General features: G+C 46.5%; 1 protein-coding gene and 1 long non-coding RNA gene across 2 annotated transcripts; both read right to left on the reverse strand.

Moving 5' to 3' along the window:
- Positions 1-5153: 5153 nt before the first annotated feature.
- On the reverse strand, positions 5154-19987 carry LOC127923901 (uncharacterized). Its single transcript, XM_052508115.1, has 10 exons — positions 19902-19987; positions 19586-19729; positions 17014-17067; positions 16735-16812; positions 8446-8903; positions 8244-8330; positions 7981-8106; positions 7662-7819; positions 7306-7463; positions 5154-5343 (listed from the first exon to the last, which is right to left on the reverse strand). The coding sequence occupies exons 1-10, from the start codon at positions 19985-19987 to the stop codon at positions 5154-5156; spliced, it is 1539 nt and encodes a 512-aa protein (XP_052364075.1).
- Positions 7400-7991, reverse strand: LOC127923898 (uncharacterized). The gene is made up of 3 exons (XR_008116068.1): positions 7918-7991; positions 7662-7819; positions 7400-7463 (listed from the first exon to the last, which is right to left on the reverse strand). It is a non-coding gene; the product is annotated as an uncharacterized LOC127923898 (long non-coding RNA).
- Positions 19988-21486: the final 1499 nt, after the last annotated feature.

The following is a 21486-nucleotide window of genomic DNA, read 5'->3' on the forward strand; positions in this document are numbered from 1 at the left end:
TGGTGGATGGTCTCCTGAGGATCTCCTCCCAGACCTGGACTAAAGCATCCACCAACTCCTGGACAGTCTGTGGTGCAATGTGGCGTTGGTGGATGGAGCAAGACATGATGTCCCAGATGTGCTCAATTGGATTCAGGTCTGGGGAACGGGCAGGACAGTCCATAGCATCAATGCCTTCCTCTTGCAGGAACTGCTGACACACTCCAGCCACATGAGGTCTAGCATTGTCTTGCATTAGGAGGAACCCAGGGCCAACCGGCATATGGTCTCACAAGGGGTCTGAAGATCTCATCTCGGTACCTAATGGCAGTCAGGCTACCTCTGGGGAGCACATGGAAGGCTGTGCGGCCCCCCAACGAAATGCCAACCCACACCATGACTGACCCACCGCCAAACCGGTCATGCTGGAGGATGTTGCAGGCAGCAGAACGTTCTCCACGGTGTCTCCAGACTCTGTCACGTCTGTCACATGTGCTCAGTGTGAACGTGCTTTCATCTGTGAAGAGCACAGGGCGCCAGTGGCGAATTTGCCAATCTTGGTGTTCTCTGGCAAATGAAAACATCCTGCACGGTGTTGGGCTGTAAGCACAACCCCACCTGTGGACGCCGGGCCCTCATTCCACCCTCATGGAGTCTGTTTTTGACCGTTTGAGCAGACACATGCACATTTGTGGCCTGCTGGAGGTCATTTTGCAGGGCTCTGGCAGTGCTCCTCCTGCTCCTCCTTGCACAAAGGCGGAGGTAGCGGTCCTGCTGCTGGGTTGTTGCCCTCCTACGGCCTCCTCCACGTCTCCTGATGTACTGGCCTGTCTCCTGGTAGCGCCTCCATGCTCTGGACACTACGCTGACAGACACAGCAAACCTTCTTGCCACAGCTCGCATTGATGTGCCATCCTGGATGAGCTGCACTACCTGAGCCACTTGTGTGGGTTGTAGACTCCGTCTCATGCTACACTAAAGTGAAAGCACCGCCAGCATTCAAAAGTGACCAAAACATCAGCCAGGAAGCATAGGAACTGAGAAGTGGTCTGTGGTCCCCACCTGCAGAACCACTCCTTTATTGGGGGTGTCTTGCTAAATGCCTATAATTTCCACCTGTTGTCTATTCCATTTGCACAACAGCATGTGAAATTTATTGTCAATCAGTGTTGCTTTCTTAAGTGGACAGTTTGATTTCACAAAAGTGTGATTGACTTGGAGTTACATTGTGTTGTTTAAGTGTTCCCTTTATTTTTTTGAGCAGTGTATATATGCTTCTTTCGACCTGGCCATGCTTTCGGATACACCCTAGCTGGATAACCATTGTCCCATTTTTATCAATCATTTTTTTTTGTCTTCTGTTTGTGATATAGATATGCCTGTTTCAACTGTGCCGTGCTGACAGATAGGCTACCTCTAAGTGTTCTTGACATTGTTCCCTTTATCTTTAAGTTTTTTGTCTTCTGTTTGTATTATAGATATGCCTGTTTCAACTCTCACGTAATACATCTCCATTTAGTCACGCTGAATCAGCGGATGAATAACAAGAAAAGATCTGACCTGATCCCTTTGTCTTATTCCAAACCCTTTTCTCTTTGCTCTAGATGACCAACAATAGCCAGTTGTCACCATGGTGACATCATATCAACTATTCACACTGAGGGAAAGGTGACCTGTTCCCACTCATCTAAACACAGACTCAAATGGCACCCTATTCCCTATATAGTGCACTACTTTTGTTTACTAAGATGGTCAAAAGTAGTGCACTAAATAGGGAATAGGGTGCCATAAATAGGGAATAGGGTGTCATTTGAAACGGAGCCATAGTGTTCCACAGGCATTATCCCTCTCTCTATGGCTTATAGACGATACAGCAAGTTTTGCTATTTGTTTTAGTGTTAAGTCACTTCTACATGCCTGAACAATTTGAGAGCTTGGTATTTAATGTTTAGAGTCCCTGGGAATCCATGAGTATGAAGTTGGCATATGCTTAAAAAAATGTCTCCATCAAAAAATGTCTCCATAAGGGAATACAAATAACATTAAGCCTTAGTAAATAACATACTCAACACCTTAGCAACGAGCCTAAAACCAAATATGGTCATATCAGGAAGTCTACTTGATGAAGAAGGAAGCAAACCCTCAATGCTTTAGATCCTGCTGTTTAGTCAAGTTAAGTGTGAAACTGTCACGACTTCCGCCGAAGTCGGTCCCTCTCCTTGTTCGGGAGTGGCGTTCGGTCGAGGTCACCGGCCTTCTAGCCACCTCTGATCCACTTTTTCATTTTCCATTTGTTTCGTCTTACACCTGGTTTCAATCCCCTAATTACTTGTTCATTGTTTAACCCTCTGCCCCCATGTTTGTTTGTGAGTAATTGTTTGTATGTAAGACGGTCCGTTATGTGGGCTCGCTTTATTGTATTATATTTGTCTATTTTGAGTAAATTACGTTTATTTACTCACATCTGCTGTCCTGCACCTGACTCCTCTACACACAGAGCACATTACAGAAACAATAAGTAGAAAATAATAAAGAAAATAAAAGACAGGAACAAGATTAAATTATATCAGATTCTCTGTTTACAGGTGTTGTATCTTAATTTGATCAGTTTCTCACAACAGGAAAATAATACCGCAGCAACAGGAAATACTAATTATTGTGTGGCTTATATTTAAATTGACACTTTTGTAGGGGTTGATATTTTTTTAGTTAGAGCAAATTAAGTCTGAAATGTTCAAGGGAAATTACAAACTTTAGATGCCTTTTTAAACTTTGAATACATGAGACATGTGCATTTCCTGCAACAACAAGGTGATCAAATTAAGATTTAACATCTGTAACCCTAACTCTGCTTCGCCAACAGACCAGACCAAGAGATAACAGAGAACATACATTGATATAATGACACAAGACTGATATAATAGTAAGTTTCACTTTATTATCTAATAATCATTAAGATACAGAAGCTCTCTGCTGTCCCATTGCAGTGCTGTTTGGTTCACTCTGGCCCTTTGGTCCCTAGAAGACAAACAGTGCAAAGAGAAGGTTACTAGTGAGGGGTGTGTGTGTATGTGTGTGTATGACTGCTCACAAGTTACTTTTGAGGTGAGTGTGATGATATCAAAAATACTCACAGGTGATTGGTCCGATGGTAAGGGGCTTTTGGGAGGCCGAGGTGGAGACAGAGCGGGATATTCTTCTACCACAGTTCTGAGGAGAGAGACCAAAGACAGTCAGAGAGAACTGACCTTGAGGAGAGAGACCAGGGAGACACCAGACACTGAGGCAGAAACACCAGGGAGACACCAGACACTGAGGCAGAAACACCAGGGAGACACAGACCCTGAGGCAGAAACACTGGGGAGACACCAGGAGACACCAGACACTGAGGCAGAAACACCAGGAGAGACCAGACACTGAGGCAGAAACACCAGGGAGAGACCAGACACTGAGGCAGAAACACCAGGGAGACACCAGACCCTGAGGCAGAAACACCAGGGGAGACACCAGACACTGAGGCAGAAACACCAGGGGAGACACCAGACACTGAGGCAGAAACACCAGGAGACACCAGGGAGACACCAGACACTGAGGCAGAAAAACCAGGAGACACCAGACACTGAAGTAGAAACACCAGGGAGACACCAGGCGACACCAGACACTGAGGCAGAAACACCAGGGAGACACCAGACAATGATGAAGAAACACCAGGGAGACACCAGACACTGAGGCAGAAACACCAGGGAGACACCAGACACTGAGGCAGAAACACTGGGAGACACCAGACACTGATGCAGAAACACCAGGGAGACACCAGACACTGAGGCAGAAACACCAGGGGAGACACCAGACACTGATGCAGAAACACCAGGGAGACACCAGACACTGATGCAGAAACACCAGGGAGACACCAGACACTGATGCAGAAACACCAGGGAGACACCAGACACTGATGCAGAAACACCAGGAGACACCAGACACTGAGGCAGAAACACCAGGGAGACACCAGACACTGAGGCAGAAACACCAGAGAGACACCAGACACTGAGGCAGCAACACCAGGGAGACACCAGACACTGAGGCAGAAACACCAGGGAGACACCAGACACTGAGGCAGAAACACCAGAGAGACACCAGACACTGAGGGCAGCAACACCAGGGAGACACCAGACACTGAGGCAGAAACACCAGGGAGACACCAGACACTGAGGCAGAAACACCAGAGAGACACCAGACACTGAGGCAGCAACACCAGGGAGACACCAGACACTGAGGCAGAAACACCAGGGAGACATTCAGGGAGACACCAGACACTGAGGCAGAAACACCGGGGAGACACCAGACACTGAGGCAGAAACACCAGGGAGACACCAGACACTGAGGCAGAAACACCAGGGAGAGACCAGACACTGAGGCAGAAACACCAGGGAGACACCAGACACTGAGGCAGAAACACCAGGGAGAGACCAGACACTGAGGCAGAAACACCAGGAGACACCAGGGAGACACCAGACACTGAGGCAGAAACACCAGGGAGACACCAGACACTGAAGCAGAAACACTGGGAGACACCAAACCCTGAGGCAGAAACACCAGGGAGACACCAGACCCTGAGGCAGAAACACCAGGAGACACCAGACACTGATGCAGAAACACCAGGGAGACACCAGACACTGAAGCAGAGACACCAGGAGACACCAGACACTGAAGCAGAGACACCAGGAGACACCAGACACTGAGGCAGAAACACTGGGGAGAGACCAGACACTGAGGCAGAAACACCAGGGAGACACCAGACCCTGAGGCAGAAACACCAGGGAGACACCAGACCCTGAAGCAGAAACACTGGGAGACACCAGGGAGACACCAGACACTGATGCAGAAACACCAGGGAGAGACCAGACACTGAGGCAGAAACACCAGGGAGACACCAGGGAGACACCAGACACTGATGCAGAAACACCAGGGAGAGACCAGACACTGAGGCAGAAACACTGGGGAGACACCAGACCCTGAGGCAGAAACTACAGGGAGAGACCAGACACTGAGGCAGAAACACTGGGGAGACCAGACACTGATGCAGAAACACCAGGGAGAGACCAGACCCTGATGCAGAAACACCAGGGAGACACCAGGGAGACATCAGGGAGACATCAGCGACACACTCAGTAGGACTAGAGAGAGGGAGATGAGTTGAGGACTAACCGAGTGCAGGAGGAGCTCCTCTGGTCACACAGGCTGAGTCTGCAGTGCAGGAAGACATCCCGGTAGTCCCCCTGGTACAGGAACAGCAGAGCAGAGAAGCGAGCCCTGAGAGACCAGCCGCTCTCCTCCACCCTCACCTGATGATGGTCGCTAGGGCACCTGTGACAGAATAATTTCACGCAGAGCATAGAAAAACTCTATTAAATACAATGCCTTCAGAAAGTATTCACACCCCTTGACTTTTCCATATGTTGTTGTGTTACAGCCTGAATTTAAAATGGATTAAACTGTGATTGTGTTTCACTGGCCTACACAATACCCCATAATGTCAAAGTGGAAATATATATTTTTAAATGTTTACAAATTCGTTAAAATGTTAAGCTAAAATGTCTTGAGTCAATAAGTGTTCAACCACTTTGTTATGACAAGCCTTAATAAATTCAAGTAAAATCTACTTATCAAGTTATGTCCCTTTGAGTATTGTGAAGTTATTATTTACACTTTAGATGGTGTATTAATAAACCCAGTCACTACAAAGATACAGGCATCCTTCCTCAGTTGCCGGAGAGGAAGGAAACTGCTCAGGGATTTCATCATGCAATGGTAACTTTAAAACAGTTAGAGTTAGTTTAATGGCTGTGATGGAAGAAAACGATGCGTGGATCAAGAACATTGTAGATACTCCACAATCCTAACCTAAATCACACAGTGAAAATAAGGAATCCTGTACAGAATACAAATATTCCAAAACATACAATCTGTTTGCAATAAGGCACGAAAGTAAAACTGCAAAACATTTGGCAAAGAAATTAACTTTACGTCCTGAATACAACTTGTTATGTTTGGGGCAAATCAACACAACACATCACTGAGACCCACTCGTCATATTTTCAAGCATGGTGGTGGCTGCATCATGTTATGAGTATGATTGTCATCGGCAAAGGACTGGGGAGGTTTTAGGATAAATAGAAACGGAATAGAGCTAAACACAGGCAAAATCATAGAGGAAAACCTGGTTCAGTCTGTTTTCCAACAGTCACAGGGAGACAAATTCACCTTTCAGCAGGACAATAACATAAAACACAAAGCCAAATATACACTGGAGTTACTTACCAAGATGACATTGAATGTTGCTGAGTGGCCTAGTTAAAGTTTTGACTTAAATCAGCTTCAAAATCTATGGCAAGACTTGTCTAGCAATGATCAACAACCAACCTGACAGAGCCTGAAGAAGGACTTTTTAAAATATGGATTTTTAAATAATAATGTGTCAATATTGTACAATCTATGTGTGCAAGGCCCTTAGAGACTTACCCAGAAAAAAAAAAGGCCCTTAGAGACTTACCCCAGAAAAACTCACCGTTGTAATCATTGCCAAAAGGTGAGTCGAACATGTATTTACTCAAGGGGGTAAATGAGATATTTCTGTATTTCAGTTTCAATAAATGTGCACAGATAAACAGCACATTTTCACTTCGTCATTCTGTGTTATTGTGTGTAGATGGGTGAAACAAATACATATTTAATCCATGTTGAATTCAGGCTGTAACACAAAATGTGGAATAACTCAATGTATGAATACAATTAGTATTTTATGTATTTAACCAGGTAAGTTGACTGAGAACACATTCTCATTTACAGCAACGACCTGGCGGAATTTAGCCAGGACACCGGGTTACCACCCCTACTCTTACAATAAGTCCCATGGGATATTTAGTGACCACAGAGAGTCAGGACACCTGTTTAACATCCCATCAAAAAGACAGCACATCACACAGGGCAATGTCCCCAATCACTGTCCTGGGGCATTGGGATATTTTTTTAGACCAGAGGAAAGGGTGCCTCGTACTGGCCCTCCAACACCACTTCAGCAGCATCTGGTCTCCCATCCAGGGACTGACCAGAACCAACCTGTTTAGCTTCAGAAGCCAGCCAGCAGTGGGTGATATGCTGCTGGGAAATAAATATTTAAATATTCATACAGAAAAATAGTTTTAGTAAATGGTCAGACACAACTCAAGAAGGCACAGACAGACCTGTTCTGAATAAGGACGTATCGCATAAGATCATCAAAGTTGGGGGTGTGAGTCGCGTGAGCAATTCTCCAGCACCACCACTAACTGGTCGTATGTCTCGTCCACAGACACGCCCCACGTGCAAGGCAGAGCCCACTGGCAGGAGGACTTCTCCAGGTGGGTACGCTCTGTGAAGTTGGCGTTTCGATACAGAGACATGAAGGATTCGGCCTTGGCACTAAACCTGAAACTCCACCCTCCGTCCTGTCGAGAGGTGAACATGAAGCAACCAGATATGAGACAGACTCATCCTTGTTACTGACGTTTGGAAGTCAGATCTGTCATGGAATGATAAGACTAAATGTAGCTCATCATGACAGCTTGAGTTGATGATGAAGTTAGATGATGATGAGGAAATGCAAAACAAACCGTCCTACAAAAATACTCAATCCTATTTCTCACAGCAGGTAGGGTTTGATGGCCACATCCAGGCTGCTCTCTGTCTCCAGGGGATAGGCACAGGAGAATGGAATGCTCAGGGGTTGGGAGAGAGACTCGTTTCTTGCATTTAATGGGTAAACAAATAAGCTGTTGGAGTAGACAGCATGGGTGCTGTTGGTCTGGAGAAAAGACAAAAAAGGTCATAAGATAGATGTAATACATGCATACTCCTCCAGTGCATCCATTTTTGGGACAAATTGAGGTAACGTGTTCTCACCTCCAGAGTGTTTCCACAGCGTCCCTCCCTTCGCTCCACCTGGTACCACACCGTGCCGTTAGCCTCCTGGTGGGGCGGAGCAACTGGGGTCGGCCAGGTGACCAGAGGAAGGATCCAGGCGTCCGGCCTCCAGGTTAACCATCTGAAGACCCACCTGTATGAAGTTAGGCCCACAGACCAGCTCCAGAGCTCAGCAAAAAACACAGAATGTTACAAAACAAAAACACACAAAACAAAGATATATGGATTCACTTCTGATCTTTGCTGTGGTGTCTCTGTTGGGACAATATTTACACCTCTTTATTTAGTTATTCTTTAACACTCACCTTTCCTCTCACACCTCCAGTTGATCTTATCATCACTCACACAGGCGTCAAATACTCCACATGTAGAACACACCTTGGTGTTGACATCTAGAAGGACAGGAGGGAGAGGGTAATAGATTTGATGTGACTAATTGGAGTGCATTCCAGACATCTTAAATATTCTTGTCGTCCTTAAGAATCAGAGACGATCATTGTACTATACCTGCACAGTAGGCCAAGTTGCATTGTGTTGGAGGGACAAACTTGTAGACATAGTAATTTCCATAGCAGGCTTTAACATGGATGGGATTTTCTCTAAAACGGCAGCATTCTGAGAACCAGTGTCCACAGACACCCCTCTGAACCACCCCATCTAACAGCTGGGGATGAGGTTCTGTGAGCCACATGGGGCAGCGGTTCCACACATGTACCTTTCCACACACCTCTGGCATCTGAACACTGGTGTCCCCAAGGAACAGGCGATACCAGCCCTGCCAGTTGATGCTCTGGTCGCAATGCTCGCCATTAACGTTGCCGTTGTTGGTGGTGGAACGCCAGGCATCATTCAGTACAGTGTAGTGCAGGCAGGGGTCTGCACAGAGGGACGTTCCACCAACACTGATACAGTCCTCTCCCACTGGACACCGTCTCCCCCGCACTGAAACTGCACTGAACGGGAGTCACCAGGACTGGAGTGGAGGTCGTCTTCAGGAGGCACCAAGCAGTTGAAGGATCCGGGGTGTTCTCACAGACCTGAGGAGGGCTGCAGGGTTGGTCTGGGAGGGAACACTCGTCAACGTCCACACAGCCTAACTCCGTTGACCAGCTGTAACCTTGATGACAGCAGGAGCCGCCAGCGCAGAGCTTGAGGTCGTAGCAGGTGATGCCGTTGCCGACAAAGCCTGGTTTACAGTTGCAAGTGACTAACTTGAATGAGGAAGACTCAACCTCATTGTTGAGTAGAGAGGCAAGACAGGTAGCATGAGGGTGGCATGCCTCACAGCTGGTGACGACAGAACCTGTGAAGGAAACAACTACTATTGACTTTCCTTGAGTTAAAGCCATGGCTAATATCAAGGAGTTTAGAGACCGCTACGGGACAGTACAGCAACAGAACAGTAAAAAAATACAAGTAACAATAATATGGAGACCACAACGGAATCAAGTCTTTACTTTTTTGTGTATGTCTCCTAAACTATTTTGGGTACCTGTTGCCTGGAGCAACATAGAATGTATTTTGAATGAATTGTCAAATCAAATATAACAAAATCCCATACAGGATGTTAAGATGTTAACGTAGATAATCTTGTCTAGATGCACTTACTCAATTGCATGTTGTTCAACCTTACCGGAGCTATCAGCTGTGATGGCAGGTATCAGCATTAGAAGTAGTAAGCCTGGCATTATCAGAGGATGACCCATGTTACTGCTCGTCATGCCTTGAGGGTGTAAAGAACCAGATGTAATCCTTTTCCTAACAAAACAGAGAAATGTGGAAAGAATTTTATGACTCCTCTTTTACATATTCCACATATTTCTTGAAGCACAACATGTAACAGTATCCCTTTCCTGCCGTCAAAGGACCTTCAAAGGACCTTTGAAATGTTATTAATACTTTTCATAATTAATAAAGATTTTTTTTTTTAAATCTTAAAATGTCTAACAGTTTTGCTATATTTCAGTCTTATGTGATGTACCTATATATAAAGTGTAATATTGGGAAGCAAACTCAAAATTGAATACATTTCAACTCTATATCTGACATGGTACAGGTGTGTTATTTAAATTTATAAGCCCATAACCATGTGTGTGAGGTGGATACTTTGGTTTCAAAGTAGATATATTTAAGACTACCAAGAAACACTTTGTGTGACCCTGATTTACCCAATGCAGTAAAAAGGTTAATCAATAGTGTACAACTTGAATGCACACTTCACTTCTAAAGACACATTTAATTAAGCTCCAGATTTGGTTGCATGGCTAGTTTTAAAGTACACGAGACCACTAAACTTATCATGAATACTATCAATTGCCTAAGAAACTTGTAAACTTACCTGTGTGCTTTGATGATGTGAACTGTCAATCTCTGTTTTTCTGACATTATAAACCCTGCCAGGACTACGAGTGTGTTCCAGACAGTGATGTGGAGTATGACATCATCACTATTGTATATCGTTTCTGGGAAACAATAAATTGGGGTCATCAGATTGTAGCAAAGCAATATTTAACCTGACCTCAAACTACAAAGTTAACTAAATGAAAGGCTTGTCTATCTCTTTGTTATCTCTCTTTAATAAAAGACAGTGTGCCAGGGACTGGTAGTCTTGGTGTTGCAGCAGTATGCATATACTCCAGAGGCAGCTTAGACCAGGGCCACGTGCTTGACTTTCTTCTATGGTCTCTAATCCCATTCTACCTGTGTCCTCCCAACCTGTGACCACTCTTCCTGTGACCCGCCCTCCAATGTATCTGCACAGGCTTTCCTGTCCTGTCGGCCCTGGTCCCCCTTCCCTAATTCCACCCATGATCCATCTTCAACAAAAAGGGTAAGATGACGATTAGGGGGAAGAATAAAACATCTATTGAAGCTCCCTCTCTGAGGAGACTTGTGGTGCTCTCCATCCTGATGGAGCCCTGCTTCCCCAGCCCCGACCCTAACTGTCATATACTCTGAACAACTGTCTGACCTAGATGGTCATATGGTAAGAAGCAGGAGTTTTTACTCTCACCAAAGTAACAGTGTGGTCAAAGACTTAGTAATTAGTTGTAGTCACAATCAGGTTACCTATAACTCCAAAAATATATATGTTTTGGGGTTTTAAATATGTATTAACTTATTTTCAGATAACTTCGGAACTACCCACAATCACCAATGTCATTAAGAGAACCTGCCCTGCTATCGAGTCCGTATGCTAGCTCACTAGCTAGCATGAGCTGGCTAACATTAGCCGCTAAGCATGCGAGCATTACTGATCAGCGTGCATTCCCTACACGTGGGGCATTCTGCACGTTCAGCTCCAACAGGCAGGCTCTGAAAACAATTATGTCTGACTTTGGAATTCTGATCAGTTGTGATCGGTTTTATGTAAAAAATGTGGGTGTAACTTTGATTTGCTTCACTTTAACCTTATACTTGAAACCTTTACTTCTGCCACTGTGCAAGGCAGTTAACCCCCAACAACAACTGCTCTCCGGGTGCCAATGCCGTAGATGTGAATTAAGGCTGCCCCTCGCACCTCTCTGACTTAGAAGGGTTGCGTTAAATGTGCAAGACACATTTCAATTTCAAAATGCAAGATATCCAATCTTGTAAATGCATCGAGGCCTTCAGGGTAGTGTTCCTGGGCCCACTGGTTAAGAATCACTGACCTAAATCACTTTAGTGCCACATAGTTAATACCCGTGAATAAACAAACCACTTCTGCTCCATGCCAAACATTTTATGACGGAAATGAGGAAATTAATTTTACGAGGATACTCATGTCTGATACAACCAGAACAAAACACTGATAAAGAGTAATGCACAGAGTACAATATTAAAGTATTCTGACCACTTCCCTTTTCCAGATGTTGTTACAGCCTTATTCTAAAATGCATAACATTTAATTTTCCCTCATCAATCTACACACAATACCCCATAATGATAAAGCGAAAACAAGTTTTTATTTAGATTAGTATTCCCGACCCTAAATGTGTTTCTGTGCATGCACATTTTTATTTGCTGTGTTTTAGTTAAACGCTACAGAACTTGAGTACGTACATTTTTTAAACCTCTTAACTTCTTGTTAATCCAGCCACAGTGTCAGATTCCAAAAGGCTTTACGGCGAAAGCAAACCATGCAATTATCTGAGGACAGGATCATAAAAGGTCATTTTGTTCAAATAATTATGTTGTTATATCCCCAAAATGTCCATTGATTTGACACGTTTGATTCAGAAAAACACCGGTTCCAACTCGCCCAACATGACTACAAGTTATCTAATAAATTACCTGTAATCTTGGTCCAAACATTTCAAACAACTTTCCTAATCCAACTTTAGGTATTATAAAAGGTAAATAATCGATAACATTTTAGACAGGATAAACTGTGTTCAAAAGCGGATAAAATCAAAGTGGAACGAGCTTCAGGTCCCCACCCCAAACAAAACAGTCCCCATGGCTATACACCCAGAAAGGAAAGGGCTACTTCTTCATTACTCAAAGGAAAAACATCAACCAATTTCTAAAGTCTGTTGACATCTAGTGGAAGCCATAGGAACTGCAAGCATATTTCTATTAAAACGAGCTTGCCATAGAAACCTAATAGAAAACAGGTTGACCTAAAACAAAAGAATACCTGGATGGATTGTGCTCGGGGTTTCGCCTGCCAAATCAGTTCTGTTATACTCACAGACATTATTCAAACAGTTTTAGAAACAGTTTTGAAACATATTACATATCTAGCTTCTGGGCCTGAGTAGCAGGCAGGTTACTTTGGGCACGCTTTTCATCCGGATGTGAAAATACTGCCCCTATCCCAGAGAGGATCATCTATGAGCAGAACAACTGTTTTACCTCAATTATCTACTAAATTCTTAGCTTGAAAGTGACTGTTTTTGGGAAGCTGTGTGAGGCTATTTTGAGTACTACAATTTGAATTCCCAGCGAATGAGCTTCAGCACCTTGCCATTTAATTAAAAAAAATGTATTTCACCTTTATTTTAAACATATAGGCTAGTTGAGGACAAGTTCTCATTTACAACTGCGACCTGGCCAAGATAAAGCAAAGCAGTGCAACACAAAGATGGAATAAACAAACATACAGTCAAGAATACAATAGAAAAATATATATAGTGTGTTTCTTCTCAGGTTTTTGCCTGCCCTATGAGTTTTGTTATACTCACAGACATCATTCAAACAGTTTTGAAACTTCAGAGTGTTTACTATCCACATCTACTAATAATATGCATATTCTAGCTTTGGGCCTGAGTAGCAGGCAGTTTACTCTGGGCACCTTATTCATCCAAGCTACTCAATACTGCCCCCTAGTCCCAAGAAGTTTTAAGCGTGTCCCAGTTTAGGTCACCTAACAGCACGAGCTCTGAAGAAAGATGGGGGCAATCAATTCACATATGTTGTTGTCATGACGTTGGCCTGTTGGGGGAGGTTTATGACCCCCATACATTCCTTTCCCCTTTCTCCTCTCTAGTCTACTGATGTGACTATTGAAAATCCCTTTGTTAACATAGAGAGTCTGGTAACATCAAAGGTGGCAAAATGAACCATATTTCAGTAATCCAACCAGTTGAAAATATGCATTGGTACTTAATGAATATAATGTCAGATCAGTTGGCGTCTGAGACATTATTACTGATGATAGGACGACATAAACTGTGTCTTGGAAAGTCTACACATTCTAGTTATCAGATTCATATGGAATTGTTGTGCAATTTAAATGTTTAAATATGAAACTATTTGTGAAAAGATTAAATGTAATTTTAGCGTCTTAAATGAGAGAACGGTTTGTCATAGAGAAACCTCCTAGCCGTTGCGTTAGCGCAGCAACTGTAGACGTGGGCTAGGAGAGGATGGACAGAGTATCCATTCTACCACGCTCCAGTTCACCACCAGACATTCTTCAGAGGACCAGAGATCCATGCTGGACCACCCCGCCTTCTATCTACGACCAATCTACCGAAGCGCATTTTTCAAATGGGTGTTATTTAGAATGCATAAGATTCTGTATTTATGATAGCATAGCTTCTCCCTTTGTTCCTCAGTCTTCCCGCTCTTTCATTCAAAACCCAACCCTTTTCTTTGTGTAACCAGCCATCATATCTGTTCCATCCACTAGGGACGTTTCCGTTATGACATCATTTGTAATCAATGTATGATCCATTCAGTGTAGATGTAATTCTGTGTGGTTATTTAGGTATTTAGTAAATAAATAATTAAACCACATGTTTTTGTGCTGATTCGACTTGTTAGCCAGGGTTCGTGAAGATAACCAGAATTTACAACTTTCAGATGAGACTGAATAAAGTGACTATTAAATATTGACTCCTACTGATGTAAAAGATTACTAGGTCTTTAAGAGTTTATTCTGAAGATAACAGCTCTATAAACATTATTTCGTGGTGCCCTGACTTTCTAGTTAATTATATTTACCTGATTAGCTTAATCATGTAATATTAATTACAGATACATTATTTTATAGAATAGCATGTCCTATCACTTAATCCAGCATAGCCAAAAGACACGACAGCGTCAGGGCACAGCTGAGCGCAGAAGGTGGTCTATAGCAATCGGCAACAGTGAGAGACCTGTTTCTGGAAATGTGGATTTTATAAGTAGGAGCTCTATCTTGTCGGAAAATGTTATAGTTAGGGATGGAAATTTCAGTGGTTTTGGTGGTCTTCCTAAGCCAGGATTCAGACACACCTAGGACATCCGGGTTGGCAGAGTGTGCTAGGGCAGTGAATAAAATAATCTTAGGGAGGAGGCTTCTAATGTTAACATGAATGAAACCTTTTACGGTTACAGAAGTCAACAAATGAGAGCGCCTGGGGAATGGGAGTTGAGCTAGGTACTGCAGAGCCTGGATTAACCTCTACATCACCAGAGGAACAAAGGAGGTAGGATAAGGGTACGGCTAAAGGCTAAGAGAACTGGGCGCAGGTTTCTGGGCAAGGTATAATAGATTCAAGGCATAATGCACAGACAAAGGTATGGTAGGATGTGAATACAGTGGAGGTAAACCTATGCACTGAGTGACGATGAGAGAGATATTGTCTCTCAAAATATAATTTAAACCAGGTGAGGTCACCGCATGTGGGAGGTGGAATTAAAGGGTTATCTAAGGCGTATTTCCCTGCATTTCCCTGTTTGACCGCAAGGTTTATGTGTATTATGACACCTCCACTGTGGGGCCCTATATTGCATACAAATGGTACAGCGCTAAATAGTATGCGAAGATGAGTACATAGTATACAGTTTAAGTATGGTGAACGCTAGTATGGGTATTCAAACACGACCCTTTTCTTCTTCTTAAGTGCTCTGAGGGTAATAAATGCCAACCACATGTTTCTTATCAGCAACCAATAAAATGTTGACCCAGGCTACAGCCCTGCTCTTAAAGGGAAATAAATGCCAACACAGCAAAAAACACAACAGTCTCTAAACATTAACTAACTTATCTAATTGGCTAGCCTTACTGGCACACCATGGTTTTATCAGCCCATCAAGTTCAGAGTCAAATGTCCAGTGGAACGAATTGTCCAGTCAAACCAAATGGCCAGTGGAACCAAATGTCCAGTGAAACCAAATGGCCAGTGAAACCAAATGTCCAGTGAAACCAAATGTCTAGTGTAACGAATTGTCCAGTCAAACCAAATGGCCAGTGGAACCAAATGGCCAGTGAAACCAAATGTCAGTGAAACCAAATGGCCAGTGGAACCAAATGGCCAGTGAAACCAAATGGCCAGTGGAACCAAATGTCCAGTGAAACCAAATGGCCAGTGGAACCAAATGTCCAGTGAAACCAAATGGCCAGTGGAACCAAATGTCCAGTGGAACCAAATGTCCAGTGGAACCAAATGGCCAGTGGAACCAAATGGCCAGTGAAACCAAATGGCAGGTAAACAACCACATAAAAATGGCTTCGTTCTCCCAATTAAGGTGCCACCAACCTCCTGTGGTTTTCATGGACGAGCCCTAATATCACCATGCTCAATTCAAGCGTCGTCTGGAGTGGAGTAAAGCAATAGCTTAATATAACTTAATATACCTAAATAATACATTTTCAAAACTTCTTAAGCTTCATGGCTGGCTTATTCCTGAATGATTTAGAGTTATTATGTTGTTTAACGACATCAATGCAGGGAACAAAACAGCCTGGCGCCCTCGAGCACCAGAGAGGGGAGCGGGAACAGGCGTGACAAGGTGGTACACTGTCCTTCTCTCAGCACATATCAAAGCTGCAGGCTAAAGTTCAATTCTTGACTTGGTTTCCTCTATCGTAATCACTCCGCTTTCCCCTCAGCTGCCAAACTATCCCTGATTCAAATGACCATCCTACCCATGCTAGACCACGGAGATGTAATATAGATCGGCAGGTAAGGGCGCTCTCAGTGGCTAGATGTTCGTTACCATTCTTTACCACAATAATTGGGGAATTGAAACCAGGTGTGTAAAGCAAAGATAATACACATGGAAAATGAAAGTGGATAGGCCATGGCTAGAAGGCAGTTAACGTTGACCGCCGAATGTCGCCTGAACAAGGAGAGGGACTGACCGGCGGAAGTTGTGACAGTACCCCGAGCCGCGCATTGACACCGACCTCGGGGACGACCCGAAGGAAGAGGCGCAGGGCGATCCGGATGGAGACGATAAAATCCCATAGCAATGAAGGGTCCAAAAACGTCCTCCACCGGCACCCAGCATCTCTCCCAGACCGTACTCCTCCCACTCCACGAAGTACTGAAGGCCCCCTGCGCCCGACGCCTCGAGTCCAGTATGGCTCAAACAACATACGCGGGGCACCTCGATGTCCAGAAGGGGCGGAGGAACCTCCGCACCTCAGACTCCTGGATGGGAACAGCCACCACTGGCCTGAGGAGAGACACATGGAGCGAGGGTTAATACGGTAATCTGGGGAAAACTGTAACCTGTAGCAAACCTCGTTCAGTCTCCTCAGGACTTTGAATGGACCCACAAACCGCTGGACCCAGCTTCCGGCAGGGCAGGTGGAGGGGCAGGTTTCGGGTCGAGAGCCAGACCCGGTGCCTCACTGCGGTGGCGATCAGCACTTGCCTCTGACGCCTCATGTCCCGTTGCAGGTGCACATGGTGGCGTCCCAGGTCTCCTCTGAGCACATAAACCATTCGTCAACTGCAAGAGCCTCGATCTGGATCTAATGCCAAGGTGCCGGCCCTGGCAATAAGACCGCAGAAACCAACCCACATCCTGGTTTACTCTCTCCACCTGCCCGTTACTCTCGGGGTGAAAACACTATATACACAGGCACCCCGTAGTGCTGGAAGACGTGTGTAAACAGGGCCTCCACAGTCTGTAGGGCCATAGGTCGTGGTGTTGCCCTGTGTGGGAGGAAAATCTGTGAGGGAAAGCCACCGATAGGTACGACCACGGCCGTTATGGAACGGGTAAGGGCTGTAACTTCTCTCTGGGCAGGTGCCTAGGGGCCTTGCACTGGGCGCACACCGAGCAGGAGGAAACATAAACCCTCACGTCCTTGGCCAAGGTGGACCACCAGTACTTCCCACTAAGACAGCGTTCCTGTCCGACCCGATGCCAGGATGACCAGAGGAGGGTGACATGTGGGCCCAATAGATCAAGCGGTCGTGGACAGCTGACGGAACGTACAGACGCCCAGCTGGACACTGGGGAGGAGTGGGCTCTGTGCGTAATGCCTGCTCAATATCCGCGTCCAGCTCCCACCCCACCGGTGCCACCAAGCAAAAGGCCGGAAGCATGGGAGTGTGATCCATGGACCGCTCCTCTGTGTCATACATCCGGGACAGTGCGTGTGCCTTAGCGTTCTGGGAACCTGGTCGGTAGGACAGGGTGAAAACAAAACGGGTAAAGAACATGACCCACCTTGCCTGGCGAGGGTTCAGTCTCCTCACCACGCCAGATTGCGGTGGTCAATCCAGATCAGAAAAGGGTGTTTAGCCCCCTCAAGCCAATGTCTCCACGGCTTCAGAGCCTTGACAACAGCCAACAGCTCCCGGTCCCCACATCATAGCTTTGCTCCCCCGGGCTGAGCGTGTTTGAAAGAAAGTACTGGGGCGGAGCTTTGGTGGCGTACCCAGCGCTGAGAGAGCACGGCTCCTATCCCAGCCTCGGACTAGCCACCTCCACTATGAACACCAAAGAGGGATCCGGATGAGCCAGCATGGGAGCCGAGGTAAACAGAGCCTTCAGGTGACCAACAGCCCTGTCCGCCTCAGCCACCCACTGCAGGCGCACCGGTCTTCCCTTCAGCAGCGAGGTAATGGGAGCCGCTACCTGACCAAAGCCCCAGATAAACTTCCGGTAGTAGTTGGCAAACCCTAGAAACTGCAGCACTTCCTTTGCCGTGGTGGGGAGTTGGCCAATTACACACGGCTGAAATGCGGTCACTCTCCATTTCCACCCCTGAAATGCGTAACCCTAGGAAGGAGACAGACTGCTGAAAGAACAGGCACTTCTCATCCTTGACGTACAGGTCATGCTCCAACAGACGACCAAGCACCCTGTGCACCAGGGACACATGCTCGGTGCATGCTGCGGAGTATATCAGAATGTCGTCGATATACACCACTACACCCTGCCCGTGCAGGTCCCGGAACATCTCGTCTACAAATGCCTGGAAGACTGATGAAGCATTCATCAACCCGTATGGCATGAGGTACTCATAGTGACCTAAGGTGGTACTAAATGCAGTCTTCCACTCATCCCCCTCCTGGTTATGCACCAGGTTGTAAGTGCTCCTGAGATCCAATTTTGTGAAGAAGAACGCCATGTGCATTGACTCTATCACGGTGATTTGGTTGATACCTCGATAGTCAATGCACGGGCTCAGACCTTCATCCTTCTTCTTCACAAAAAAGAAACTCGAGGAGGCAGGTGAAGTGGAAGGCCGAATGTACCCCCACCCCAGGGATTCGGAGACATGTGTCTCCATAGCCGCCGTCTCTCCTGTGACAGGGGATACACGTGACTCCTGGGAACTGCTGCGTCTACCAGGAGATTTATCGCACAATCCCTCCGTCGATGGGGTGGTAATTGAGACGCCTTCTTCTTACAGAAGGCGAGAGCCAAATCGGCATATTCAGAGGGGATGTGCACGGTGGACACCTCGTCTCAACTTTCCACCGTAGTTGCACCGACGGAACCCCTACCCCCTCCCCGAGCACGTGACCACTTGAGATCCCCCGAGCACATTTACATTCAAGTCATTTGACCATCCAGAGCCCTTGTGCATTCACCTTATGACATCCAGTGGAACAGCCCACAATAGAAATAGGGGGGTGGGGTCATCCTAGGTATTCCTTAAAAGGTGGGGTTTACGCAAAGAGAATCAAAAGGAAAAGACTAATTCTCTCCTTGTGACCCTCCTGCATAACCATGCCCAGTGGTGCGGTGGCCTCCCTAGTTAGCCCTGACCCTAATGGACGACTATCTAAGGCGTGCACAGGGAAGGGAAATACCCACAGGAACAATGGGGATCCCTAAACTATGGGCAAATGCTCTGTCAATAAAATTCCCATCTGCGCCGGAATCTATGAGCGCCTTGTGCTGGGAATGCGGGGAAAACCCAGGAAAATGTATACAAAAACATGCGATCAACAGGGGGCTCTGAGTGAGCCTGGTGCCGACTCACCTGGGGTGACACGAGAGTGCCCTGCCTGCAGCCTCGACTCCCAGAGGAACCTCCCCAGCATCGGCCAGCAGTGTGCCCTCTGTGGCCACAGATGGTGCAGGGAACGGCTCCTCCTCCGATCGCCCTAAGCGCAGCACCTCCCAGCTTCATGGGCGTTGGAGCAGTGGTGCTGGGGGATGGAACTTACAGGCTCCGATCCGGACATCCGCCAGCTGGTAGGTTATCCAGCCGGATGGACAGCTCCACCAGCTGGTCCAACCTGAGAGTGTTGTCCCTGCAGGCCAACTCCTGACGGACGTCCTAGCGCAGACTGCACCAGTAGTGATCGATCTGGGCCTTGTCGTTCCATCCTGCGCTGGTTGCCAGGGTCCGGAAGTCAGAGGCGAACTCCTGTGCGCTCATCGTCGCCTCAACTGGAACACATCCATCTCTGCGTAATGGTCCTACACCGCTTCTTCTTCCCCCATACGGCGTTGGCCCTCTCCAGGACGTTCCCATACGGCGTTGGCCCTCTCCAGGGCTTTCCCATACGGCGTTGGCCCTCTCCAGGGCTTTCCCATACGGCGTTGGCCCTCTCCAGGGCTTTCCCATACGGCGTTGGCCCTCTCCAGGACTTTCCCAGGGCTTTCCCATACGGCGTTGGCCCTCTCCAGGGCTTTCCCATACGGCGTTGGCCCACTCCAGGGCTTTCCCATACGGCGTTGGCCCACTCCAGGGCTTTCCCATACGGCGTTGGCCCACTCCAGGGCTTTCCCATACAGCGTTGGCCCCTCCGGGGGCTTTCCCAGGGCTTTCCCATACGGCGTTGGCCCTCTCCGGGGCTTTCCCATACGGCGTTGGCCCTGTCCAGGACTTTCCCTGAGAGACAGGAGAAGAGGGCGGACACGCTCTCACGTCCCGAAGGAGCTGGGTGGATGGTCGCCAGGTAGAGTTCCAGCTGGAATAGGAACCCCAGGCATCCGGCAGCCGTCCCATCATACTCCCTCGGGAGCGCGAGCCGAATCCCACTGGGACCAGGTGAAGGAGGGGTGAACTGTGGTGCCTGTTGTAGTGGTGGTGGTGCTGGCAGAACTCTCTCCCATCGGTCCATCATCTGCAGCACGGGATCCATGGGGGTGCCGAGACGTTGCAACATGGTCGCATGCTGCTGGACGCGCTCCTCGACCGCCAAAGTGGGGTTGTATGCTCCTGCTAACTCGATTTAGAAGGTGCGTTATTCTGAGTAACACACGTGATATAATGCTGTGTTCTTCAGGTTGTTCCAGGTGTCTATAGGTCCTGATATAATGTTGTGTTCTCTCCAGGTGTCTATAGGTCCTGATATAATGTTGTGTTCTCTCCAGGTGTCTATAGGTCCTGATATAATGCTGTGTTCTCTCCAGGTGTCTATAGGTCCTGATATAATGTTGTGTTCTCTCCAGGTGTCTATAGGTCCTGATATAATGTTGTGTTCTCTCCAGGTGTCTATAGGTCCTGATATAATGTTGTGTTCTCTCCAGGTGTCTATAGGTCCTGATATAATGCTGTGTTCTCTCCAGGTGTCTATAGGTCCTGATATAATGCTGTGTTCTCTCCAGGTGTCTATAGGTCCTGATATAATGTTGTGTTCTCTCCAGGTGTCTATAGGTCCTGATATAATGTTGTGTTCTCTCCAGGTGTCTATAGATCCTGATATAATGTTGTGTTCTCTACAGGTGTCTATAGATCCTGATATAATGTTGTGTTCTCTCCAGGTGTCTATAGGTCCTGATATAATGCTGTGTTCTCTCCAGGTGTCTATAGGTCCTGATATAATGTTGTGTTCTCTACAGGTGTCTATAGATCCTGATATAATGCTGTGTTCTCTCCAGGTGTCTATAGATCCTGATATAATGTTGTGTTCTCTCCAGGTGTCTATAGGT

The sequence above is a fragment of the Oncorhynchus keta genome, unplaced genomic scaffold, assembly GCF_023373465.1.
Source record: "Oncorhynchus keta strain PuntledgeMale-10-30-2019 unplaced genomic scaffold, Oket_V2 Un_contig_3342_pilon_pilon, whole genome shotgun sequence".
NCBI classification, from domain to species: domain Eukaryota; kingdom Metazoa; phylum Chordata; class Actinopteri; order Salmoniformes; family Salmonidae; genus Oncorhynchus; species Oncorhynchus keta.

What these genes read in the sequence shown, in the direction of transcription:
- LOC127923901 (XM_052508115.1), bottom strand. Translation starts at nt 19,987, where the DNA reads ATGAGCGCACAGGAGTTCGCCTCTGACTTCCGGACCCTGGCAACCAGC. An exon ending in GCCCAGATCGATCACTACTG is followed by an intron (nt 19,730 to 19,901) that starts GTGCAGTCTGCG and finishes ACGCCCATGAAG; the next exon opens with CTGGGAGGTGCTGCGCTTAG. An exon ending in GCCATCAAACCCTACCTGCT is followed by an intron (nt 7,464 to 7,661) that starts GTGAGAAATAGG and finishes ACCTCTCGACAG; the next exon opens with GACGGAGGGTGGAGTTTCAG.